The sequence below is a fragment of the Ceratotherium simum genome, chromosome 40, assembly GCF_057802395.1.
Source record: "Ceratotherium simum simum isolate JZ-2026a chromosome 40, ASM5780239v1, whole genome shotgun sequence".
Taxonomy (NCBI): domain Eukaryota; kingdom Metazoa; phylum Chordata; class Mammalia; order Perissodactyla; family Rhinocerotidae; genus Ceratotherium; species Ceratotherium simum.
In genome coordinates this window covers 3167638-3178798 of record NC_141939.1, presented here as the reverse complement: position 1 = coordinate 3178798, position 11161 = coordinate 3167638, and the positions used below count along the sequence as shown (strand labels likewise).

The 11161-nt window shown below is 43.0% G+C and overlaps 1 protein-coding gene across 1 annotated transcript in view; it reads left to right on the top strand.

The window, feature by feature from the left end:
- Positions 1-259: 259 nt before the first annotated feature.
- The window catches only part of LOC101399406 (myelin and lymphocyte protein-like), a 38117-nt gene continuing 27215 nt past the window's right edge, over positions 260-11161 (top strand). Inside the window, exon 1 of the mRNA XM_087426081.1 lies at positions 260-345. Within this exon, the coding sequence (XP_087282207.1) occupies positions 271-345 (75 nt within the window). The 5' untranslated portion in view covers positions 260-270. The remainder of the gene's footprint in view (positions 346-11161) is intronic.

Sequence of the window (11161 nt, the reverse complement as noted above, 5' to 3'; positions counted from 1 at the left end):
CCCAGCCCGGCACGCCGGTCGTGTGCCCTCTGGCGGCTCAGGGCGGCGCCCGAGGCGCTCCGGCTGGGTCCCTTGGGCGCGCCAGGCTGCCCCGGTCAGGGCGGGGCGGGCGGTGTCCCGGGCTCCTCCCTTCTGGGCACCGGGCGGCTCCGCTCTTAACCCGCCCGCGGGTGTGCGCCGGGGCCACTGGGCTCCGCTGAGCAAGCGAGCGGTCAGCGTGGACCTTGAGCCGCTCCCGTCCTGTCCTGAGGCTGACGCCAGCATGCCGCCATGGACGACAGCCCCCTGCCCAGCGGCCTCAAAGTCTTCACTACCTGCCCTGAACTACTCTTCATCTGGGAGCTTGTGAGTGGCTGGCGCGCTGAGCCGGGGCGGGGGCGGGATGCGCTGTGCTGCGCGCTGTCACCCGGCTCCGCACAGCTGATGCGACCAGATCCACAAGTTGCGCTGGTCCCGGGGGCATCGGGATAGCGGGGCCAGGGAGAGGAAAGCGGAAAGTCTCCCCGCCACCCCAGTCGTTTGGCCCCTTCTAGACCAACGACAATGAGGGAAACAGTCTCCAGAACTCAGTGGAAGAACCAAATACGCAGCATGGGTCAGATGTTGGAAGCGGGTCAGGGTCCATCTGTTGCGCTGGTTCCAAAGCTGCGCTCCGACCCGCTTCCCATGGGCCACGCAGAGGAAGCTCTTATAGAGAGGGATGTTCTTACAGAGGTGCCCAGCTTTGTCCAGGGGTAGGATTTCGTTTACAAAAATCAGCCAAAGTAACCTCAGTATCACCAACCGAGGTTTGGGGATATGGTTGGTGTAGGAGGAACTGACTCCAAAGAATTCTCTTCTGGCCTTTTAAAGTTTCTGGTGAGAGAATGTATTTGCGACAGCTTTGATCTGGAAATAATAAAACAGGCCATCGTTTGCTCTGCCATAGTCATTCTGCCCTGTGTATGGAGTAGGGGGAGGGGAGGGAGGGGTCTTGCGCCAGGGGTCCTGTGCCTTGGCTGGTCTTGAGCAGTCCCAAGGCCTCTGTATCTGTGGTTGGCCCCTCCTGAGGCTGGAGCCCCAAAGCTCCACTGGTGGCTGCAGGAAAGTACTTCCTACCCTGGGCTCTTGGTAAAGTGCTCACCTTGTCCTAAAGCTTCAGACTACCCTCAGCGTAAACCCTCCAGGGGCCACAGGCCCTTACCTGGGAGGGGGCATGCCGTGTGTATTCTGTGGTTGGAAAAGAGTATGTCCAAACCTGACTGTTTAAACTCAGGACCCCAGCTTCTTACTGCCTGACGGTGGCAGGAGGGTGTGAACAGCTGAGGGAGCAGGTTCTGCCACCCGTGGAGGGGTTGGGGCAAAGGGCTAAGGGGACCCAGGTTGCCTGGTGGCACCTTATCACTGCATTTGTGAGCGTTGAGTTGAGCTCACACCTGTATGTATCCAGAGTGACTTCAAATCCTGGGGCTAGTCAGAATCAAGGAAGTGACATCTAGAAGAAACCTTGGACACCACTATGCCCACCACCATTTCTAGATAGGGACAGCCAGGCCCAGAGTGGGGAGGGTCTTACACCTACTACGACATTCTTTCCCCAAATGGCTCCTCTGGGTGCGTCTATTCAGCACTTGGCCTGTGCTTGTCCAAGGCTGATTTCTGAAGATGATCACACAGTGCCCATGACCCGGGAATAAGTAGTGGGTGTTCCTTCAGATGCCACTGTATTTACAAAGGCAGAGTTTCATGACCAAAAGAGATGATGGCTGATGGTGAGGTGTGATGGGACAGAGAGATTTTGAAGCAACAAAAGGTATTCCTAGTGTCTCTTCAGTTGCCCTAATGAGTGGCTTCCTCTGCCTTTGTAGCTGTTCGGGGAGCATTGTGACAAGAATCACGAGAGAGGGTGGTAGCTGGGCTTCATGCAAAAGACTCAGGGGCACCTCCTTCTCCTGCCCTCACAAGAGCTGGCTCAGGTGGCGGCAGGTGGTGGCAGGTGTGGGGGACTTGACTTCACAGAGGGGACAGCCTCCCAGTGCCCGCTGACTCCTCTTGGTACCCCAGCCTAGGGGAAGGAGTGCCCCTGGGGGTAGGAACAGCCCAGGCAGGCAGGGTGATCTGTGGGGAAGAGGATGGGAGGATCACCCCACCCTACCAAGTGAAAGGAGAGAGCAGGGGTGTAGGAAATCTCAGAGCTGTGGAGTAGTGGAAACTTACTCCTCCAGGGCGGTTTGGTGACCTGTGATAGTAGGGGCTTCTAGAGGAAATAATTCTCCCTTGCCCAGACCACTTCCCTCTCAGCTGTCTTAGAAGTTGTTTTTTCTCCTCCCGCTCAGCCCCTCTCCCCCAAAGCCAACCCGCCTCCCACTTCCTGAGAGGCTCTGGGTGCCTCAGTTGTCACCTCCAACCTCTTTCTTCCTCTCTAGATTGGGGATGGGTCCCAGGGTGCCTGGGAGAACAGGAAAGAAAGCAGACACCAGTCCTTAAGTTTTCCTAGGCACACTTTGTACACAGGAAGCTGGATGTGCTTTGGTGTGTGAAAGAGCAGAGACTTGAAGGGCCCGAGGAGGCACTGGCCACCCTGGGAGAGTTTTTTTGAATTATGGACTATTACCACACAACAACAGAAAGATAAACAAGCCACTTAGAAAATTGGCGAAGGACTTCAATAGACATTTCTCTAAGGAAGATGTATGAATGACCAATAAGCATGTGAAAAGATGCTCAGATCATTAGTCAGGAGGAAAATGAAATTAAAACCACAATGTGGTACCATTTCACATGAAACTAGGATGACTATTATCAAAAAACTGGAAAATAGCAAGTATGGGCCAGGATGTGAAGAAATTGGGGGCTTCATACATGCTGGTGGGAATGTAAAATGGTTCTCTGCCGTTGAAAACAGTTTGGTGGTTCCTCAAAAAAAATTATCATATGACTTAGCAATTCCACACCTGGGTTTATAACCAAAAGAATTGAAGGCAGGGACCTGAATAGGTACATGTACACGCGTGTTCATAGCAGCACTGTTCACAATTACCAACAGGTGGAACAGCCGAAATGTCCCATCAACGGAGGAATGGACAAACTGTGATATATTCACACAGTGGAGTATTATTCAGCCGTAGAAAGGGATGAAGTATGGAGACAGACCACAAAGTTGAAAACACCGTGCTGAGTAAAAGAAACAACACATAAAGGTCCCATATTTTATGGTTCTATTTATATAAAACATCCAGAATAGGTAAATCCGTAGAGACAGAACACAAACTGGTGGTTAGCGAGGGGCTGAGAGGAGGGGGAAACAGGGAGCAACTGCTTAATGGGTACGGGGTTTCCTTTTGGGGCGATGAAAATGTTTTGGAATTAGATAGAGGTGGTTGGTGCACAACATCGTGAATGTATTAAATACCATTGAAATGGTCGAGTTAAAATGGTTAGTTTTATGTTATGCAAAATTCAATTTTTAAAAAACAAAAATTAAGAAATATTTCAAATATTACGGAAAAGTATATATAATACTTTAATAGGCACCCACGTAATTATGACTCAACTTTGTCAAATCTTAGTATTTTGCCTTATTTACTTTCAGTATTAAGGAAATAAAGCTTTTCAAGAGGCATCTAAGCCCCTCAATATTCAGCTGTCTTATTCTCCTCCTTCCATCCTCAGGATGCCCCCCAGGCTGAATCTGATGTTCATGACTCCCAAGCAGGGTTTAGACCTTCCCTGCACACCTGATGGCATATGCACTACACAGGGCACTGTTTTGTTTTCATACTTTATGGAAATAGTATCTTCCTGTACGTATCCTTCTGCAATATGCTTTCCATGCAACATCGTTTTGAGGTTTATACATGTTGATGCTGTTTATCCATTCTTCTGTTGATGGGCATTTTGGCTATTTCCAATTGGTGGCTTTTTGCTATTGCAGACAGCATTGCCAGAGAACATTCTTGTATTTGCCATTTTGGTTACATGTTGGGAATTTCTTGGAGGAACACACAGAGGATTTGACCTGCTGGGTCATAGGAAATGCATATCTTCATTTTCCCTGATGCTACCACATTGCTGTCCAAAAGGGTTATTCCAATTTACACAGCCCAGATGTGGAGTTACTGGGAAGCTTATGAAGTTTAATTGTTTTTATTGTAAACATTGGTTTATAACATTATATAAATTTCAGGTGTGCATTATTATATTTTGGTTTCTGTGTAGTTACATCAGGTTCATCACCCAAAGACTAATTACCATACATCACCACACACATGTCCCTAATCACCCCCTTTGCCTTCCTCCCTCCTCCTTTCCCCTCTGGTAACCACCAATCCAATCTCTGTCTCTATGCGATTGTTTGTTATTGTTTTTATATTCTACTTATGAGTGAGATCATATGGTATATGACTTTCTCTCTTTGACTTACTTCACTTAGCATAATACCCCCAAAGTCTATCCATGTTGTCACAAATGGCCAGATTTCATCGTTTCTTATGGCTGAGTAGTATTCCATTGTGTGTATATACCACATCTTCTTTATCCATTCGTCCCTTGATGGGCACTTAGGTTGCTTCCAAGTCTTGGCTATTGTGAATAATGCTGCAATGAACATAGGGGTTCATGTATCTTTACGCATTTGTGTTTTCGTGTTCGTTGGATAAATACCCAGCAGTGGAATAGCTGGATCGTATGGTAGTTCTATTCTTAATTTTTTGAGGACTCTCCATACTGTTTTCCATAGTGGCTGCACCAGTTTGTACTCCCACCAGCAGTGTATGAGGGTTCCCTTTTCTCCACATCCTCTCCAAAACTTGTTTCCTATCTTGTTAATTATAGCCATTCTGACAGGCTTAAGGTGATATCTCATTGTCGTTTTGATTTGCATTTCCCTGATAATTAGTGGTGTTTAACATCTTTTCATGTGTCTGTTGGCCATCTGTATATCTTCTCTGTAGAAATGTCTGTTCAGATCTTTTGCCCATTTTTTGATTGGGTTGTTAGTTTTTTGTTGTTGAGATGTATGAATTCTTTATATATTTTGGATATTGACCTCCTATCAGATATATGGTTTGCAAATATCTTCTCCCAATTGTTAGGTTGTCTTTTCGTTTTGTTGATGGTTTCCTTTGTTGTGCAGAAAGTTTTTAGTTTGATATAGTCTCATTTCTTTATTTTTTCTGTTGTTTCCCTTGCCCGGTCAGATGTGGTACTTGAAAATATGCTGCTAAGACTGATGCTGAAGAGCGTCCTGCCCATGTTTTTTTCTAAAAGTTTCATGGTTTCAGGTCTTACGTTCAAGTCTTTAATCTATTTTCAATTAATTTTTGTATATGGTTTAAGATAATGGTCTACCGTCATTCTTTTGCATGTGGCTGTCCAGTTTTCCCAACACCGTTTATTGAAGAGACTTTCCTTTCTCCATTGTATGTTCTTGGCTCCGTTGTTGAAAATTAGCTGTCCATAGATGTGTGGGTTTATTTCTGGGCTCTCAATTCTGTTCCATTGATCTGTGTGTCTGTTTTTGTGCCAGTGCCATGCTGTGTTGGTTATTATAGCTTTGCAGTATATTTTGAAGTCAGGGAGTGTGACACCTGCAGCTTTGTTCTTTTTTCTCAGGATTCCTTTGGCTATTTGGAGTCTTTTCTTGTTCCATATAAATTTTAGGATTCTTTGTTCTATTTCTGTGAAAAATGTTGGAAATTTGATAGGGAATGCATTGAATCTATAGATTGCTTTATGAAGTATGGACATTTTAACTACGTTAGTTCTTCCAATCCAAGAGCATGGAATATCTTTCCATTTCTTTGTGTCTTCTTCAATTTCTTTCAGAAATGTTTTATAGTTTTCGGTGTACAGATCTTTAACCTCTTTGGTTAAGTTTATTCCTAGGCATTTTATTCTTTTGCTGCAATTGTAAATGGGATTGTTTTCTTAATTTCTCTTTCTGCTACTTCATTGTTAGTGTATAGAAACACAACGATTTTTGTATGTTGATTTTGTATCCTGCAAATTTACCGTATTCGTTTATTATTTCTACAAGTTTTTTGATGAATTCTTTTTTTTTTTTGAGGAAGATCAGCCCTGAGCTAACATCTGTGCTAATCCTCCTCGTTATTTGCTGAGGAAGACGGGCTCTGAGCTAACATCTATTGCCTATCCTTCTCCCCCCTTTTTTGTTTTCCCCAAAGCCCCAGTAGATAGTTGCATGTCATAGTTGCACATCCTTCCAGTTGCTGTATGTGGCACGCGGCCTCAGCATGGCAGGAGAAGCGGTGCGTCGGTGTGCACCCGGATCTGAACCTGGGCCGCTAGTAGCGGAGCACACGCTCTTAACTGCTAAGCCACGGGCCAGCCATTTTTGGTGGATTCTTTATGGTTTTCTATATATAAAATCATGTCATCAGCAAATAGCGACAGTTTCACTTCTTCCTTTCCAATTTGGATGCCTTTTGTTTCTTTTTCTTGCCTGATTGCTCTGGCTAGCACTTCCAACATTATGTTAAATAGGAGCGGTGAAAGTGGACATCATTGTCTGGTTCCTGTTCTTAGAGAGATAGCTTTCAGTTTTTCTCCATTTAGAATGATATTAGCTGTGGGTTTCTCATATCTGGCCTTTATTATGTTGAGGGACTTTCCTTCTATATCCATTTTATTCAGAGTTTTTATCATAAATGGATGCTGTATCTTGTCAAATGCTTTCTCTGCATCTATTGAGATGATCATGTGATTTTTATTCTTCATTCTGTTAATGTGGTGTATCACATTGATTGATTTGCAGATGTTGAACCATCCCTGCATCCCTGGAATAAATCCCACTTGATCATGGTGTATGATCTTTTTAATGCATTGTTGTATTCAATTTGCTAGTGTTTTGTTGAGGATTTTTGAATCGATGTTCATCAGTGATATTGGTCTGTAAATTTCTTTTTTTATGTTATCCTTGTCTGGTTTTGGTATCAAGGTAATGTTGGCTTTACAGAATGAGTTAGGAAGCTTCCTCTCCTCTTCAATTTTTTGGAAGAGTTTGAGAAAGATAGGTGTTAAATTTTCTTTGAATGTTTGGTAGAATTCACCAGGGAAGCCATCTGGGCCCGGACTTTTATATTTGGGGAGGTTTTTGATTACTATTTCAATCTCCTTACTGATTATTGGTCTATTCAAATTCTCTATTTCTCCTTGATTCAGTTTTGTGAAGATTTTATGATTCTAAGAATTTAGCCATTTCTTCTAGATTATCCAATTTGTTGTTGTATAGCTTTTTGTAGTATTCTCTTATAATCTTTTGCATTTCTGAGGTGTCCGTTGTCTTTTCTCCTCTATCATTTCTGATTTTATTTATTTGAGCCTTCTCTATTTTTTCTTGGTGAGTCTAGCTAAAGGTTTGTCAATTTTCTTTTCAAAGAACCAGCTCTTGGTTTCATTGACTTTTTTCTATTTTTTTTTTTTTTTTTTAGCATCTATTTCATTTATTTCTGCTCTGGTTTTTTATTATTTGCTTCCTTCTACTGATTTTGGGCTTTGTTTTTTCTTCTTTTTTCAGTTCCTTAAGGTGCACTGTTAGATTGTTTATTTGAGATTTTTCTTGTTTGTTGAGATAGGCCTGTATCGCTATAAACTTCCCTCTTAGAACTGCTTTTGCTGTATCCCATAAATTCTGGCATGTCGTATTTTCATTTTCATTTGTCTCCAGGTATTTTTTGATTTCTCCTTTGATTTCTTCATTGACCCCATCCTTGTTGAGTAGCATTTTGTTTAATCTCCACATATTTGTGGCTTTTCTGATTTTCTTCCTATAGTTGATTTGTAGTTTCATGCCTTCGTGGTCAGAAAAGATGCTTGGTATTATTTCAGTCTTATTAAATTTATTGAGACTTGTTTTGTGGCCTAGTATGTGATCAATCCTGGAGAATGTTCCATGTGTATTTGAAAAGAACGTGTATTCTTTGGTTTTTGGATGGAATGTTCTGTATATATCTACTAAGTCCATCTGGTCTAATATGTCATTTAAGGCCAATGTTTCCTTATTGATCTTTTGTTTGGATAATCTATCCATTGGTGTAAGTGGAGTGTTAGAGTCCCATACTATTATTGTGTTACTGTCTATTTCTCCTTTTACGTCTATTAATAATTGCTTTATAGATTTAGGTGCTCCTATGTTGGGTGCATAGATATTTACAAGTGTTATATCCTCTTGTTGGATTGTTCCCTTTATCATTATGTGTTGTCCTTCTTTGTCTCTTGTTACAGTTTTTGTTTTAAAGTCTATTTTATGTGATATAAGTATGGCTATCCCAGGTTTCTTTTCATTGCCATTTGCATCCCTTTCTCCATCCCTTCACTTTCAGTTTGTGAGTGTCTTTAGGTCTGAAGTGTGTTTCTTGTATGCAGCATATATATGGGTCTTGTTTTTTATCCAATCAGCCACCTTAAGCCTTTTGATTGGAGCATTTAGTCCGTTGACATTTAAAGTAGCTATTGATTAGTATGTGCTTCTTGCCATTTTATCACCTTTTTACTGAATGTTTTACTAGTTCTTCTCTGTTCCTTTCTTCTTCTCTTGCTCTCTTTTCTTGTAGTTGGATGGCTTTCTTTATATTGTTTGGATTCCTTTCTCTTATTTTTTTTTTGTAAAAAAATTGTTATAGTTTGCTGGTTTTTGATTACCATGAAGTTCATATATAATAGCCTACATATATAGCAATCTATATTAAGTTGATGGTCTCTTTAGTTTGACCTCTTTCTAAAAGCCCTACTCTTTTACTCCCCTCCACCCACATTTTATGTTTTTGATATCATATCTAACCTCTTTTTGTGTGTGTATCTGTTACCCTCTTATCATGGAAATAGGTATTTTTAGTACTTCTGTTTTTTGACCTTCATATTAGCTTCATAGGTTGTTGATATGCTACCTTTACTGTATTTTTGCCTTTACCAGTGATTTTGTTGCTTTTTTCGAATAATTTTCTTATTCCACTTTGTGGTCTTCTCTTTCCCACTTAAATAAGTCCCTTTAGCATTTCTTGTACAGCTGGTTTCTTGGTGATAAATTCCTTTAATTTTTGCTTGTCTGGGAAACTCTTTATCTCTCCTTCCATTCTGAATAATAACCTTGCCAGGTAGAGTATTCTTGGCTGTAGGTTTTTTCCTTTCAGCACTTTAAATATATTGCGCCGTTCCCTTCTAGCCTACTCTCTTCTAGCCTAAGGTTTCTGCTGAGAAGTCAACTGATAGCTTTATGGGGTTTCCTTTGTATGTAACTTGTTGCCTTTTTCTTGCAGCTTTTAGGCTTCTCTCTTTATCTTTAATTCTTGGCATTTTAATTATAATGTGTCTTGGTGTGGGCCTCTTTGGGTTTATCTTGTTTGGTGCTCTCTGTGCTTCCTCTACCTGGATGTCTGTTTCCTTCCTTTGGTTAGGAAAGTTTTCAGCTACTATTTCTTCAAATAGATTTTCTGCCCCTTTGTCTCTCTCTGCTCCTTCTGGGACACCTATAATACGAACGTTAGTGTGCTCGATGTTGTCCCAGAGGTCGCTTAGACTGTTCTCGTTCTTTTAAATTCTTTTTTCTTTTATCTATTTGGCTTGTTGATTTCCTCTAGTCTTTTGTCCAGCTTGCTGATCTGTTCTTCTGTATCATCTACTCTGCTGTGGAGTCCGTCTACTGAATTTTTCATTTCCAGTATTGTATTCTTCATCTCTGATTGGTTCTTTTTTATATTTTCCAATTCTTTATTGATGTTCTTACTGAGTTCATACATTCTTATCCCAGGATCAGTGAGCATCCTTATGACTTTTTGTTTGAACTCTTTGCCAGATAGATTGTTTATTTCTGTTTCATTTAGTTCTTTTTCTGGGGTTTTATCCTGTTCCCTTACTTGGACAGTATTCCTTTGCTTCTTAATTTTGCCTCTTTCTCTGCGCTTATATCTATGTATTAGGTGGATCAGCTACATCTCCTGATCTTGGAGAGGTGGCGTTATGTTAGAGATGCCTTATGAGGTCCAGCAGTGTGCTTCCATCTCATCACAAGTTCCAAATGTTTCAGGAGTGACCCCTGTGTGGGCTAGGGAGGAGGCTAGGCTGTCCCCTTGGCCAGCTGGTTGTAATGCTCAGCTGTATTGGCTGCTATGGACCCTTCAGTCACTTTATTGGGCCCGGGGAGCCCCAGCACAGTTGGCTGCAAATTCTAATAGCACTTTCCTGTTGTAGTTTTTCTATTAAATGAGTAGGCCCTCAGTGTGGCTGATTGCTAGGCTCAGGGACTTACAATTGCTGTAGGCCTCTGGCTTGCAAGGCTCTTGTCAGCTCTCTCAGGATTGAAGCTAGGTGTGGCTTGCCCCAGGCATGGGAGCTCCCAGTTGTTTCAGGCTTTAGAAGGTGGGGCCAATCCTCTATGTGGCTGTTTGAGAAGCACAAGTCTTCTGTAGCCGACAAGCCCCACTGCCCATAGGGCCACACACCCCATCAACACAGTCCTGCCCCATGCATACACCCTGACCACCTGAAGTGGACTCAGTTGCCCCACTGCAGAGGCTCCACACATTCCTCCAATGCCCCACACACTTTACCCGCTCCTCATGCTTGCCCTGCCCTGCAGAGGTGGACCCACTCACCTGGCTGCAGAAGATCCAGACCTCCAGCCTATGCAGGCAGACAAGTTGCCCCAGGGCTTGCTGTTGGGTGGGACCAGTCCCTAGGGTGGGCTGCCTGTCCTGGCTGAGCTGGATTAAATCAGTGCTCTAGTGGGTGGGGCAGACCCTGGGCTAACAGACCAGTGGAAGAACTCCAAAGGCATCTGCCAGCCTCCATGCCAGCATGCCTGTACTAGGTCACAATAAGGGCTGCCACCAATGTTTCAGTCCCTGGAGAGATGCACCCAAAGCCTATCAGGTGAATCTTTTCACCAAAGAACTGTACACCTGTCTTTGTGGTGATTTTAGGTTGCTTTTCTAAATGCGTGAATTTGTGCATGGGCCCTTCAAGAGCAGACTTTTTCCCCCTTATATCCAATAGCTTTTCTGGGGGTATTCTCTGTTGTAGTTGAAAGCCAGAAAAGCTAGATATTATGACACTCATCTTCGTTGTGATGAGTCCAAAAGATGCTTATAGTAGTAATGCTCCCCTGCTCAGGTCCCCCACTCCCCCAGGGAAGGCTGTGTACCTTAGAATTGATCCCAGCCAGCCA